Raw genomic sequence first — 16,038 nt, forward strand, 5'->3', positions numbered from 1 at the left:
GCTTTGCCATTTGGTAGTTTATCATCCTGGCATTTTGAGAACTAATTTGATATAGGATGCTGTCCCCTTCGTCATCCTTACTTTTTTTGGCAGGACACTGGCTTGATTTCTGGTTATCAGACTACTTACAAAAGTCCATCCAATACGTTTTCCAATTCATCACTTTCCTTGCTATTGACAGGGGATGTTGTCCCAACAATAATTAGTATTTTCTGCTGGGCTTCTGCGATCAATTTCTGTGATTCATTTCTTCCATAAATCCTATAAACAGTAAAGTTTATTAAGAAAAATACTTTCCCTAATTAAAAAACAAACTTTAATTTACAATTTTTCTGCTGTCATCATCAATTCTCTCTAAGCCTTTTGTTTCTCAACTCTGCCTGTCTCCCATTTATCTTCCTTTATCTAATCTAATGGCATCTATCCAGTTTCTATTCACTTTTCATCAAGGTGATATATTTCCTTTTCCATACTACCTTTGTGTTACTAACATGCCTCATGGCAGAAGTCAGTTTTCAGTCATTTTGTGTTTATTCTACATTTTTGGCAAATAATAAATAACTATTACAAACCTCCTGACAGGGAAATGCGATGCTAGAAAGGAAAAAAAACCCAAGGTTTGACCGTTTTGTATGGTTAGGACTCTGCAAAACTTAAAATAGTTTTGATTTTTTGTTTTCTCGTTCACCTCTATCATTCACGCTTTAGCAGGACAGCAGAATAGTAAGAACTGTGTCTGGATTTTATATTCCATTCCAGAAGCTTATGAATAGATCATGGGTAGCTTTCCAGAAGAGTCATGGATAAGACTCAGTACCATTTTATCATTTTTCTGTGTCTATATTCTATTCATTTCATAATTTAAAAAATAATTTTTGTAATCTAAATACCTGTTAAATTTTTTAGACTATTATTTACCATTACAACTTACTCATCTCAAAGTTTGTATTCCTTTTAGTGCAACTTTGTGTTAAGATGAAAATATTCTGATTAGGCCTGAATTTCATCTTTGATTCCTTGATTAAATAGCACTTATAAAAGTTGTGTCTTTTGCTTATCTGAAATAAATTCCTTTACATATGTTGCAGACATTAGTGGAGTTGTATTTTATTTTCTCTTCTGAAGTGAAAAAGGGGAAATCTTTTATGTTGGACTGAAAATTTAGGTTCTTAATGTTAGCTTTGGGAAAGTAAGATTGTGGAAAGAGGTCTCTGTTTCAGCTTGTTAAAAAGAGAATCTGATTCAGATCTTAGTTCAGATAATAAACCTTTCTATACTCTCTCCAGTTTTTAGCCAGTTCTAATTTAGAATTGGAACAAGAGATAAAGTTAAATATAAGTGAATTTTAAATATTCCTGTTCTGCTTGACCTGTCTGCTTCTGAGTTATCCTGGAAGACCCCTTGTGTTCTCTACATCCTCAGGTGGCTGCTTAGAGTCTCAGGGAGAGGAGCAGATGTTCACCAGAAGATATATATGAGAAGACTTTAAATTATAAATTCTGTATTTGAAAATGAGTAACATTTTCTTGGTTTATTGACCACAAAGATCCTTACTTGCATATGAAACATCAAGGGACATTGTTAGAATGTATTGTTCCAACTCTGTCAGTTCTATCAGCATAAAAAATGAGTTGGCAGGGCTTCGCAGGATGCTCATAGGACTTGAAGAGACTTCATAGGTCATGGAGTGCATCCCAAGCACTGCTTTGTATCGCTTTCATAAAATTTTAATCTGAATCCTAAAAAAAAAGATTTTTTTTTTTTTATAGACTTGCTTCTTCCAGTTGAAGGCTCTTCCAGAATCAAACTTTGCTAATGGTTATAAACTTTAAAATCTTCAGCCAAAATGTCTTCATGGCTGCACAGTTGTTGTTGTGCCAGGGTTGTCAGTTTCAGAAGCTCTTCTCTTTCTTCCTGCTCCATTCTCTTGTTTCCTCTCTCCCCATTCACTTACACACATAGATAACAGTCAGCCTTCATTAATGCTAGATTCACTGAACTTTTTTTTTCTAGTGGCCTCTCAGATGAGTGCTTCATTCTCCTCACCAGCATGTAGCCCATCTCTTGCAGTTCGAGTTCATGGGTGGCCTGTACCGTACATGGTATTCCAGATTAGACCTTGATAATGGCTTGTAAAGAAACACCAAGGTATCCCTGGATTTGCTAGGTGTATATATGGTGGTGCACTGTATGATTGGATCTGCTGTTGTCCTGGTTACATCACCCTAAGGGTCAGTGATCTTGTGAGGTACTAATATAACTGGAAAGTGTTTTCTTTTCAATAACTGTTTCCCCTTTTGCCTCACAGCTTCTGTGCTTATCCTTGCTTTCTTCATTATCAGTTCCCACTTAGCAGTGTTAAAAGCTTTACAGAGATCCAAATAGATAATGTCTAATTTATTTCAGATTCCTAAAAAGTTCAAAGGAAGATGTCAGGTATGTCTGGAATGACATCCATGTTTTGTTTTATCCTATTTTCCAAGTCTTTACTTATTCTTCCTTTCAAAATTTCTGCATGATAGTGAAATCACATTACAGGCCCCAGCTCACCAGTTTACTTTTCTTTTTAATCTTCCCTCTGAGGACTGTTTGCTGCTTCTCAGTTACGTTGCATCAGCTTCAATTTCATAGATGTATGACAAATGCTACTCATCAGACCTAAATTCACATGCTGATTCTTAGTGTTTTTTCAATAGAGATTATCTGTGTTCTACTGAATGCACTAAACTCCTGGAGTTTTCTTTCCACTCAGTTGTTATTTCTATATCTATATGATACAGGTTATTCCCATTATCTGTCTTTTACTCTTTTTCAGCATTGTCCTGCTTGTAGAAAACTGATTATTTCTTCACTCATATCTAGAACATAATTATCACTATTATCACTATGCCAATATCTTTTCATTATACCTCCAATTTTTATTTCATTTTTGGTACTGTTAATAATCTTTGCAGGGCCAACATTACCTTGATTTTTTGTTTTTTTATTTATACTTCCATTTTTTGGCCTCCAAGACTTTTTTTTTTTTTTTTTTGGTATGTATTTCCATCTGTGTTTGATAACTTCTTTCTGTATACATAAGAACCTACTCTGTGTTAGCTATTCTAACCAGAGGATGGTTTCCAATGATCTATTACCTGTGTTGTTTTTTTCTTTTCTCTTTGGTTGAAATACAAATCTAAGTATGTATTTACTTTTTTTCAGTTAGGTTAATGCAGAGATTGGTGTTATAAGAAAGAATTCTATATCCTTCATCTGGGTGTGAAATATGCAATCATAGAATCATAGAATAGGATTGGAAAGGACCTTAAGATCATCTAGTTCCAACCCCCCTGCCATGGGCAGGAACACCTCATACTAAACCATCCCACCCAAGGCTCTGTCCAACCTGGTCATGAACACTGCCAGGGATGGAGCGTTCACAGCTTTAAAGGTTATTTTTCTCAGTATGCAGACATTCAAAATAAAGCAATACCTCTGAATGTTCTGAGTTGTTCTCGTTTCACTAGGAAGGAAGCTAATTCTGAGCCTGAGATGTAACTCAGAAGAAGCAGCAGCCCTTCAGAGGGGCCCAGTGATGTGCTGCTGAAAGGATGTGATTTATTCTATTTTTTCATTGCTATACTTAGTTATACACACACTGTAACTGCATAAAAATGCAGTAACAGAATGTACATAAGGTTATTTGAATGTCTGTCCGTTTGCACGTACAACTGTGCCTAGTGCACGTGCATATATAGGTTAGTATTTATGTGCATAGACCTGCACAGAATGCCAGAAGTTTGACTTTACCATAAGATCTGTAACCATTTCACTTCAGGCCTTTCTGATTAAACATCCAGCTGCTGTGGGAGACCCTGTAGCTGAGCATTTGCACAGGTTTTCCACCCCATCCTCTCCCTCATGTTCTCAGTGCTGAGGGGTGTGTGAAGTACCAGGAAGCACTCTGCTTCCTCCTGGCAGAGTCCCCTCCTGCTGCATCACTGCTAGCTCTGGAGATAATGGTGGGAAGGTATATTTGGGTTTTGTCAAGGTGCGCCAGGGACGTGGGATGTGACATGCCCCTCCTTCCTCCAGAAGTTAATTCCAGAGAGAACAGTAATGAGCGTGGAAGGGGGAAAGTGCTACCACAGCAGTTTTCCTACTTGGAGTAATTCACAAAGGTTGTATTGCATCCTGAGGTGGTTTTGCCAGCTTCATATGACTGAAAGGAAAACATTAACATTTTGACTGGTCTGATGTTCTCTGGCTGTACTGTGGTCTCTATGTGCCTGCCTTTTTTACTGCCTGAAGAAGAAGGGAGGCTATGTTTGGTTTAAATTCTGAAAACCGTAGAATCGTTTTCTAGCTGTGGGTAATAATGGTTAGATTTGAAGAACCATCTGAGGATTTCGTTTCTTCAGCCTCTGTCAGAATCAAATGAGAAAAAGTTGCAAGACATCTAAGCATAGTCATGTCTGCAGACTACATACAAATGAAACCAACCTACTATACAGACACCCTTTGCATTTAAAGTGCTACAGAACAGTCACACAAGCCTTGATTCTGCTGCAGAATTTACTATCAAATCCCGTGGTTGCATAAGGACTCTGCAGAGCTCAAACCTCTGGTGCTTGATATTGTTAATCTTACACTTATGAATAAATGGTGTAATCCTGTATGTCTGTGAAGTGGTTCAATACTGGCTGACTTTCCAGCTAAATGTGAGCAGTTTTGGTGAGCATGAACTTCCTTGCTTTTATGTAGTCTCTCTTGGCTTTTGTAAAACCTGTTCACTGTTTCCCTGCTGATCATTAGGCACCACCAACCAAACTTCGTATGCAGTGACCCTTATGAGTGCTTGAAAGCTTGGCAGATTTAGGGCATGACCTTTGGAAATAATTGGGGGGGAGACGGTTACTCCATTTGAAATCAGCAGGAACTGTTGTGCCCCACACCTCTAAAAATAAGATTGTTCCTGTCTGTAGTTCTAAGAAGTCTGTACTTGAATGTATCTGGGAGACGGCTGCCTCTCTTGGGCTGAGAGGGTGTAGTATCTGACGGGGCTTTAGAAATGTAGGCCCTGAGGAGTGTCAAGGTTCCACAACACGCAGCTGGGCAGGCCTCATGGATGGGTTACATGAAACCAGTGCACTGAAGGAAAAGAAGTCGTCAGGCCTTCTCTGAGCCCCAGGCAGTCATGGCTCAGGCTCTGCAATACTGCTCTGCTTGGAGCAGATCCCTGCAGAGGATCAGCATGGGCTGAGGAGGAGCTGCCTGCCCAAACCATGTCCTCAGGGGCCAGGAAGGTGGGAAGGCTTTTCCAGGGTGCACAGCCATGGCTGGGAGCACTGGTTTCCAGTTCCTGGCCTTTTCTTCTATCTGTTGAAAAGGTGAGCAGAGAAATGTGTTTTAGCTTTCATGAGCAGCTCTGCGCTAGACGCAAAGCAGCAGCGTGCTCTCCGCATCAGCCACTGCTGTCCATGTCTTCTGCAGGCCCACATGGGGACTATTAGATCACTGTTTATGCTGATCATGCTGTGGGCAGAGCTTATTAAATTTTTCATTTAAATGTGACTTTCATGTAGGTGACAGAATGGGGGGTATTTTAGACAAGCTGTGAGGGAGCAGTGCTCGGCAATGAGCAAAAATCAAACAGCCAAGCAATAATGCCTAGCACGTTTGTGTGAGTTTGCCACTGCAAGTTCCACATCGCCTACCCTGCCAGCTAAACCATTTCTTTTATGTGAGCTCTGCTGCAGCTCATCTTTCACACTCCATAGGAGCCAGAGAGCTTGGGATGTTTCTGGCCTGACTGTGGAGGGCCAGCACACATAAAAGCTGAGTTAAATTCAATTGTGCTATACACCCAAAGGGAATTCCAGTTCCTGTTTTGATACTCGAAGGTTAAGATCCTTGAACAAAGCTTGACTTGGTCATTACCCCTTTTGGAAAAGAGAGCATCCAGATACTTGCCATTCCTGGTCTGGTGACCCCCAGGTGGTCCATGCTGCTTCCAGGGGCAGGAGTTCTTGTTCTTCAGTTCCAGGTGGAGTTCATGGAGAAAGCAAGGGGTGCATCAGTAGAAGAGCTGAGGACAATTGTGTTTCCCAATGGCATTTGCAGTTTTGCTCAAATTTGTGTCTGAGTACAACTACTTGAACCAGCAGGAACGATTAAGTTTAACAGGATGCCAGTAAGACAGGCAAAATGCACTGCTTTTCTTGATGGTGGTTTTCTAGGACCTGTGAATCCTTTTAAAATCGCAGCATGGTCTATACATACATGTAAGAAGACCTCAACTACTTAGAAGTGAGAGGGCTAGATCAGTGACTACCTTGTTTCTGCAGTATGCTTTACTACTTCGGAAAGTTAAATCCAGTGAGATTATTCAACAGATTTGAGCTCTGATCAGTATGTTATAAAGATGCGTACTTATATATTACTTGTTTGTTTTGCAGCTCCTGGTTGCTAAATCCCCTGTTGCTCCATTCTCTGCCTTTTTCTATACCATTGAGAAATCAGGCTTGGTTCTTCAAGGTAAGACCAGAGCATTGATTGTTTTGCCTTATCAGTTAGTATTTTAAGCAGGCTGAATGTCGGTAACAGCATCTATGGCTGAAAATGGAGCTGTTTATACCTGATTAAAACCTCCCACATTTAACAATCTGGCTAACAAGGGCAGCCCTCTGATACACTCACTGTTTGTCTTGGGTTATACTAAATCAGTTGTTGTATATTCTGGTGGATCTAAGAGTAGGCCCTGAAATTATTAGTCAAGTCTCCCTGTTTTCCTGCAAGGTAAAGTAGAATGGTTCTGTCAACGTTGCCATTGGGTAGATTTCTCCAAGAGAAACATACCTATCTACCATTAATAACCTGCTCTAATAAATGGTTATTCTTTAGCAAATGGCTCGACAGGAAATTAATATCTGTTCTCTATTTTTGTGATTATCATTTTAATGCTAATGCCCCATGGCCCAGATTCTCTGGGACATGAAGTAGTGTACTGAAAAGCTGTATATTACTACCATGATGTCAGGGAATTAGGGTTCCATGTGGCCATGTCCTAAGCCGCGTACTTTTAGACCACAGCAAAAGGGAAGTTCAGCCCTTCCCTTTTTTAACCCATCTATCCCAAGAAGTCCCCCTTTAATGCCCCTACTTTTTGATAGACATTCATAGATCAGTTTTGTTGAGTTGCTGTCTGTTGTTATGCAGCCTGGCTCCTGATTGCTGCATCAGTTCAGCAGACTAAATAAAACTAGTCAGTGCCTGTCACTTTTTGTTCAGAGGATATGCTCTGATATGCAGCCATGGCATTAAAAATGTGAGTATCGCTGTTTCTGAGGTCACTGATCCCATAAAGCACCTCAAACATTTTAAGGTATGCAGACAGTTCCTTCTGATTGCCCATTTCTCACCTTCAAACAAGCTGTACCAGGCCAGCAACATGTTTACTTTTACTAGTGACTAAATACACTTACATCTCTGGTGATATATAACACAGGAAAACAGAAGAATCAGAAATATTTTTATGCTGCATTTTTGCTTCCATTTGATACATCTACATAATGATAATGGGGGGTGGGGGTGTCCATCTGGTGTTTCCTAAGAATTTAGGTACTATACCCAGTGTATTCTTAGATGGCATTTTCGGAATTTGATCTGGTTTATTTGTTACCAGTAATTTTAAAAAGACTACAGGAACTACAAACAATTTTTATTAGTTTAAACTGAGATGGCTTGCTAGAGTTGGTCTAGGCATATTTTGGTTCAGTATAGGGCAGAAGACAAGCTACTTTTCTATGCTGAATATTTTCTGAGTTGCAGAGATGTTTCTCGTCATTATAAAAAGGCAGACAATTTCCTGCTCTGTCCTCAGGCACTGATGTAAGTGAAACTTTGGGAAAGAAAGATTTCCAGTTTCAGAAATGGGAAGCATTTGTTCAGAGAGGATCTTTGTTTCAGTTCTTTTCTGTGAGACAGGACTTTAGCTTTCCAAGGACTGAACTTTACCTTTAATGAACAAATGGGCCTGGTAACACGCAATGATGGTGGAGCAGGACTCTGATAGAAGGATAGCGCTGTATTAGGAGTATGGGAATTTCTCTCTTCCCTGTATCCATGTTTCTGGGCTGCACATTTAAACCACCTTTCACTGTTTTTCTAAAATCAGGGGAGATGCCATTTTGTATTTCTCAAAGTAAATGCTGTCTCTATATCAAGCATTCTTTGTACATTTTGGAAGGCAGCTTGAAGCTCCTCCTTTCTATACCGTTATGTTTCCAGTTTAGATATTTTTCTCCATGATAGGTATTAAGGATGGGCATGATTCCCCTGATAGTGTGTCCCAGACTATTTCACAGAGACTTGCAAGCACTTACACACAAGCCTTATGAGTTGTTCAAAGTAAATATTGCATGTTCTCTTCCCACATTTCAATGATCATTATTTCTATGGAAAGAGTAAGTGAGCAAATCACCTGAAAATGGGTGTTTCAGATACGATGGAGAAAAGGGCGCAAGGCTGCTTCGTGCAAGAGTGGCTAGGTTTTTTATTAGAGTTGTAGCTGGTGCTTCTTTCCAAAGGGAAGCTGGACACAAGGTAAGATATCAATAAGTCGACTGGCCATGGGTCAGCCAGTGAGGGAGTATCCCCGCGTTGCTGCTTGAGGGACATCATATAGCGCTAACAAGTGGAATCTGTCCCGTAGACTGATTGCAAAGGCAGCTTTCCCATTCAGGCTTTGTTGTCGAATTCAGTTGGTGTCAGGAGGTGATCACATTCAGGGTGGCTGATGGGAACAAGTGGATGGGTGTGGGAACTGGTGAGAAACAGCAGCTGGCTGAAGTGCCCAGGATTCCTTCTTTTTACTCAGGGGCTCCCATCCTGGGACCATTAGCCAATAGGCCATAAACAAATTGATATCGGAAAATGTGGCTGGAAACTCCTTGATTAGAGAGGGTGAATGGGGAATGAAAGACAAAGTGAACGTGTGATTTAACAGTTCCATAAGCAATTTCCATTGTCACCTCTGAGGGATTAGGATGTGTGGAATAGGCTAAAAATGAGGAGGAGCTCCCCCCCCCCCCCCCTTTTTGTTCTGTGGGCTGGAGGATAATAAAACGGCAGGAGAGGCAGTGCAGCTAGTTAGGGATTTCACAGGCTGCTATTCGATGCAGTTTAAGGAGCCCTTCTGCTATTGTTGCAGTTAAAATGGGAAGCGGAACTGTTCTCCATTCGCAAAAATCTCCAGCGTCCTCAGGAAGAGGGCTGAGAGCAAAAGGCTATTAAGATGGTAATGCTGCCCCATTTGGAGGAGTGTATCAAAATCCTCTTTGTCAATGTAAATCGCTGCTCTGTTTCCCTGGTATCTTTGCATCTCATGGCCTCAGTGCAAGAACAGAGTGTTTGGAGGAGACCCTAGTGAAGGCAGAACTGCTTCTCTTTTATTGTCAGAGGATTGCTCCAGGTTGCCCAAGGGTGCCACAGAGAAAACTTCTTTGCTTTTATAAACTTGAAGTGTTTAGGGATGAAAAGAATCCATTTATTCACTCATTCTTTTATTTCCATTTGCAGACTAGAGAAACGAAATTTGATGGTTGGAAAGCAAGATTGGCTAGTCAGAGATTTAGCAAGGGAAGTCAGCCTTCATTATCCTGCTTTCTTTGCTTCAGTATGCACTGTGCTGTGGAGGGGGTGGAATGCAAACCAAAAAAAAAAGCCTTAATTGCCTTTATATTGCAATACAATGTCATGTAATGTACTGCATGATGTACAGTGTGACTCTGTATGAACCTGAATTGAGAATGAAAAATCTGTTTTATAGAGATCATAAACAAGAAGGCAGGAGCCTGGACCTAAGCACTTCAAAATATTGGAAGTTTTGCTGTCTGCTTGTGTGTTCTGTTTAAGGACTTGCCGTTGCTTCCCCAATTCAATACACTAGGTAAAGTAAATGAAATGATACTGTTAAAAAGAATAACAGCAAAAAAGCTCCAGACCTGACTGATTAAGGGTGCAAGTCACGAGATGATTTTTCTCATCGGCAGTGATATAATTTCTGGTCTGGATTGGAAATCACTAGCTGATAATTCTGTTTCTGGTGTATCAGTCAGAACAGATTCTGGTCTGTTCTCCCCTTGTAGTTTCATTGATGCTGAATGTCACACATACTGGGTTAGGGCAGCTGAATTTGAAGATGCCACTTAGCCATGCAAGCACGTATGCAAAAAAGAAGATAAACTGACATCAGTTTTAAGCTGTGTTCGGTGGGCAATCGTCCGAGTCTAACTTTAGAAGCAGCAGCATTCTAAGATATAAATAGCAAGCAACAGAGCCTAGCTATTAGCAACTGATAGCTTGGCTGTTTGTGGACGTAAGTCTCATTCCATCTCACCTAAGTGAATGCCCTCTGTTACCAAGAGGATGGTGCTGCAAAAGAGGACAGGGAACATGGTGGCTGATTGCCAGCTGGAGAGTCTTTTTGCTAAATGCTTTAACCAACTGATTAACATTGCTCTTCACTGAAAGAGCTCAGAGGCACCGAAAACGTAAGGCAAATAATACTAGTGAGCTAGGACTTGCTTTTGAGTAATGATTTATTTTCAGTTTCATAGGGTTTAAAGATGGGTGGAATCAGCAGTTCATCCAAACTGACCTCCCATATATCATGCATGTTTCCTTCAGATATGTGATAACTTGTTACATTGAATCATGTCTTCTAGAAAGGCATTCACTTTTATTTGAAGACATCAAGAAATGCAAGTTCCTGGTTTGTCTTGACAGTGCTATCAGGTTTAAGCTACCTTGCTGCTAAATACTTGTTCTGTATTTCAGATTAGAATTTGTCTGCCTTAGCTTTTGGCCTCAGTTCTTGTCATGACCTTCAGTGCTAAATAAAGCACTGTTGCTATTAAATGGTTGCCATTTTGCATGAGTATACTTGACATTAAGATTTATCCTCTTTTATTCTTCCTTTTGAAAGAAAGTTATAACTACCTGGAAACTTAACCTCAAAACATCTGTGTCTCGTGCTGACTGGCTCCCATTGCTACTCAAAGACAGAATACTTGGCATTGCTAAAGGGAAGAGTTAGATTCTTGTGTCATGAGGACTGGATAATTAGTTGATTAATCCACCGTTTCTCCTGCCCTCTTTTCCACTGCTCATTTGTCTGTGTGCACACAGCCATGCTCACCTTGCCGATAATGTCTTATTGAAGCAGGTAACTTCTCTTAAGTAGGAACAAAAAATATGTGGCACTCGGAAGAGAGTGTCTTAGGTTTTAACTATCACAGTACTAAGAGGGGAAAGATCTGGGAACAGCTAAATCTAGGGAAACCTTGGTACATTGTGTTGCATTTGTCACTAATGTAAGGAAGGAGACTCATTTTGATCTCAGAATAGCATAGGGTCTGGGTTTGTAGTGTGGCAAACTGTCTCCAAATGCTATAATTAATTTATATGGCTGAAGCAAGTGAAAAGTGCCTCATTTTATTTTGTAAAGAAAGGAGTAGTGAGGTAGAAAGGAAATTCTGAAAGAAAGGGCAGCATTATTTGTATTGTATTGTGTGAGTTTGAACAGTGAGAGACAATGATTTACTGCATCAAAAGCTTCTATTCAATTAAAGAACTGTAACTATAAAGTGACCTTTGTCTGGAGTAACATGGATATAATCTGTAAAATGTAGCAGGGTTGTACTTGATGTGTGAATGGATGGAAGACAGATTAATGGGAATAAAGTTGTGCATTGCTATTGAGATGGTAACAGATTTGCAGTGCCACTGGTGATTTCCGGTCCTATTGGAGGGATAAAGATGAACTGATCATTGTTAGAGTCTCTGTGGGGTGGAACCGTTTTTGCTGTATTCCCCACAGGGCACCAAAAGTCTTGTGCTTTTTCTAACAGGTTTGTAACAATGAGAGAAAACAAGACCACGATTGGTTAGTAGGCTGGGTTTATCCTGGCAGTAAGGAATGTAAAAAAATTAAGACTCCCATCATCCCAATGCCAGCAAAATCACCCCTACAGATGTAGCTGACATCAATGAAAATGTCCTTTCCTTTGGCCGGTTCATGGCATTTTGGGGAATGGCTTACTAAACCTGACCCAGAAATGGCATTTGCTTGGGTGAGGGTGTCCTCACTACATGGCTTTGAGGAAAGTGCTCTACTGCTCTGCAGCAGTGTCAGCAAAGCCTCGCTGGAGTAGCTGAACTCCATGGCTCTCAGATGAAGAAGTCCAGAGGAACAAAGCACAGATGCAAAACCAACTAAAAGTGGTAATGAAGAGAGGTGGGGGGAACATATTTTAATTGTGAAGGAAGACTAGAGTCATCTTGGGTTTAGATACAGTGGAAACTGTATCTAAATTCTGTCATTCCGATAAAATTAAATGTTTCTGTCTGTGAACATGATCTTTCTAGTGAAATAGTAGATAGACAACAGCTCTGTAAGGTTTCTTTTTTCTGTGAGCTCAACTTTTGGGATGGTATTATGCTGGATAAATGCAGTTTAGCATGAAGTATTGAATTACTTGCTTAATTCTGAACACATATGTAAAGACACTGAAGATACAGTACTGCTTTCTTGCCTTGAAAGCCAAACTTGCCCCCAAATGCTTTGCTAAATGGCAACTGAAGTGCCAGCATTGAAGTTTTACTAAATGTAATATGAAAAAAATCTTAGTACAAGCAGTATGCCAAATCTGTTCTCATTTACATGAGCATGAGTCAAAATTATTTTAATGCACTGTTGTTGAAACAATGAGCTGAAGAGTTTAAGTCTGTATTTGCAAAGACACCCCCTCTTTTCAAGCCTGGCATAGGCTTCCTGGGACAAAATGGTCTCACTTCGGAGAAATCTCTTCCTTACCAGTCTCTCTGTAATGAATTCCTGATCAAAGTGAGCTGCTCCCTTGTGTTTTCAGTACAGTGCTAAAGCAAATGGCCTTTTTTCCAAAAGGCTTTTAACATATGGAGTGAAATTGTCTGTTGATTAGAGGTAGTATCTGTGATTTGTGACAGTATATTGTTCTGGGAACTGAATGTTGTAGGAGAAGATCAAGAGTCTTACTAGTAATTGCCTGGATTTAATGTAGAAGATATTACATCTTTCAGGCCACACATTTGTAAGATAAGGTAAAATGTGCCTAAAATGGACTTAATTTCTGAAGTGAACACAGTCATGAGTTCATTTTGGCTTTAGAAAGCCAAAAAAGGTCTGTCCAAACCCGTGTTTTCAGCCATAGTGAAGTCTCATGCTCTTGTGTGCAGCTTGTGAAAGTAAAAGGCAGTTAAGTCTCACTGTGATTTATCCCTTTCTCACACAGGCACAACTACATTTCTTTTGCTGTCCTGAAAGGTTATGTCTCTTCTGGCTTCACTGCTAGCATGCTTGATGAAGCCATTACTACTGTCATTTTCTTTTGTAAAATGATAGCAATAGAGGACTGTGGCCCAAGTGATTAATCTTGGTAGTACACACAACTTTTCTTTAGCTGTAGGACTTTATGTATTCTTCATGTTAAAATCTTGTAAAATCTCTGAGCATACAGCCTGGTTGCCAAAGGGAAATGCCAGACACTTTATTGTTCCCTGTGCTAGGGAGGGGAGAATGGTGTGAAGATCCAGAAGTTAGCTGCAGTCTAAACCTGGAAGTCTCCAGAGTGCAATCCTGTGTAGATAGGCATATTGGGGTAACACTTCATCTAAACTAGAAAACTTTGCCTGAGCAGGGGATTGCTAGCACAGGGGTAACGCCTTGCAAATAGGCTTTCTGCTGCTTTGGCCCCAGTACTGTTTTTCTTTGAAACTTTCTCTATGTTTCCAGAGTTAACACACCTAGAATAACCTCAGGTATCTCAGCATCTGATGTGTAGACTTGCCCTGTCTTTAAAACTGGATTAACCACAAATTTAAATGATCTTATCATATAAGCTTAAATCTGTCTTGATAAGATGGAACAGGAATATATAGCACTTTCATGGAAACAGACACACATGTGATGAACCCTCCCAACAAACAGATTTTTACTTCAAAAGGTTTTTCTCTTTACAGTAATTCCTTAAACCTAATAACATGGGGCTGTTACAATAAAGTATTTTCTGTATGTTCATTGGAACTTTTAACATGGTATTAATGATTGTTGCAGCTCTTATCGTTTATGTTGTACTGAAACCAGAGTCTGGTCCTTTGTCATTCATTTCTATGAAGACCCCTGAAAACTTTGTGATACTGAATTTCAGGGCCAGATTGAGTTAGCAAAGAGTTACCAAGGAGAGAGGCAACAAGCGGAGTCAGCAGTTTGTTAGAGCATGGTGTGTTGGCCCTGGCTATTCCCTGGTTTTCCACCTGAAAAACCCTAGAGGGTCTGCTTTAGGGCTCAACTGAGGCGAAGCAGTACATGCATGACCGCATGGGTGAAGAGGAAGCACAGGCAGATGATGCTACAATTAACAGTTCAACAAAAGATGTTGCTGTTGAAAAGATTTTACTTTACTGTCTGCTGAATCTCATTTTTATTTAAACTTCCTAGCTTTTCCATTACAGAAACAATCTCCCATATAGTCAAACATCCTGTGAAGGTGTGGTCTCCAGAAGCAGCAGCAGAGATGTGAAGAGTGATGTTTCTGGAAAATGTTGTGGGACTATTAGAGTGCTTTGAAGCAGTCTGCAATAGAGTGATTTCTCAGTGCCATGTGTTCTTATGGAGACTTAAGCTGGAATGTGCCTTACTACTCAGTGAATTATTTTAGGTAGGCAGGCTGATGTCCCGAGTCATGAACACCAAGCATTGCACTCATGAAGATGTTCTGAGTGAGTTTAGAGTGAGATTCTTTTGCTTAGTAGCATAAAGAAAACATCACATTCCTCCTTCAGGCAGTGTGTGTTTAATGAAGGACTTCAGTCTTGAGGCATATCAGGTGGGAGCTGCATGCTAGATCTTTTACTTTCTTCATGCCCTGTTTGTGCTGCAAGTGAATTACTCAGAACAAGGTACTGAGCAGCCAGGCACATACATTGCAGCTGCGAGTTTGCAAACTGTATCCTGTCTGCTATGGCTATTTGCTGAAGTTCACAGAGGGGCAGAACATCCTGTTTGCTCAGTTTTCTTTGTCTGCCCTGTATCAGCACCAGGAGAATATTCCTCTGTATCTTTTCTGCTCTGAAATTGGATCACAGTACTCATGAATTGTGTTCAATAGCTGGAAATGTGAGGATATCCGATTGCTGAGGTCTCTTATTTTAAACACCACATGCCAGGAAAAGTATGTGGGATCCCACCAGCTTAGCACTGGAGGGTGCAGGATGCATCAACAGGAAAACCAAACAAAACATGAAGTGAAATTCATTTGAAAAGGGAAGGGACTCATATACCACCCATCAGCAGTGTTTAAACTCTTCGTATCCACATAATAGGCCTTTTATTTTCCCTCAGTTCTTCTCAATATGCAAACTATGTTAAATTGATTTTTAGAGCTGCAGCTGTCACCAAAGTCAGTGGGAGCTGTAGGTGCTTGTTACCTTTGAAAATCAAGCCAATGTATCCTAATCTGCAAGCAAAAGCCAAAACCACCAAATTAGGATGGTTAAAGCATAACTCTGATAGTTCTGTAATGTAATCCCAGCCACCTTCATATTTGATACAGAGGCAGGGCCTCATGCTGTGCACACTAGAGCTTAAAGGTTTGTTGTTTCTTCTTTGTCTTTCAGCCCTCCTTCCCCTACAGCTTTGTGGCCTCACTTCATCACTACAGTCCTTCCAGTTGAGTAATACTGAATTGGACTCTATTGGAGTTTAAAAGAGCTAACTTTTATTCATCCAGAATACTTACTTTTCCTCGAGAAACAGGTTTGCTCCCCCTTTTTCTCTTGAATGTGCATTAGGCTGAACTAGGGAGTGAGTGGTCACGTAACTGACCCATAGCTTCTCACCTACTGTAGCAGCAGCGAGGGCAAGCAGCCACCCAAAGCACTGTTTGATTTTCATATGGAAGATCTGTCATGCCCTAACAAAGGTTCCTAAGCAGTGGCCAGAAGTCAGAGCAAGTC

The 16,038-nt window shown here is 40.4% G+C and overlaps 1 protein-coding gene across 4 annotated transcripts in view; it reads left to right on the plus strand.

Moving 5' to 3' along the window:
• RAD51B (RAD51 paralog B) overlaps window positions 1-16,038 on the plus strand; it is a 430,051-nt gene that overhangs the window by 294,701 nt on the left and 119,312 nt on the right. For 3 of the 4 annotated variants that reach the window (XM_065686722.1, XM_065686724.1, XM_065686723.1), the window contains exon 10: window positions 6,441-6,519. In XM_065686722.1, the coding sequence (XP_065542794.1) occupies window positions 6,441-6,519 (79 nt within the window). Of the gene's footprint in view, window positions 1-6,440; window positions 6,520-9,561; window positions 9,932-16,038 lie in introns of all 4 variants that reach the window. The other variant, XR_010614163.1, reaches the window with a different exon arrangement.

The sequence above is a fragment of the Lathamus discolor genome, chromosome 6 (assembly GCF_037157495.1).
Source record: "Lathamus discolor isolate bLatDis1 chromosome 6, bLatDis1.hap1, whole genome shotgun sequence".
Classification (NCBI taxonomy): domain Eukaryota; kingdom Metazoa; phylum Chordata; class Aves; order Psittaciformes; family Psittacidae; genus Lathamus; species Lathamus discolor.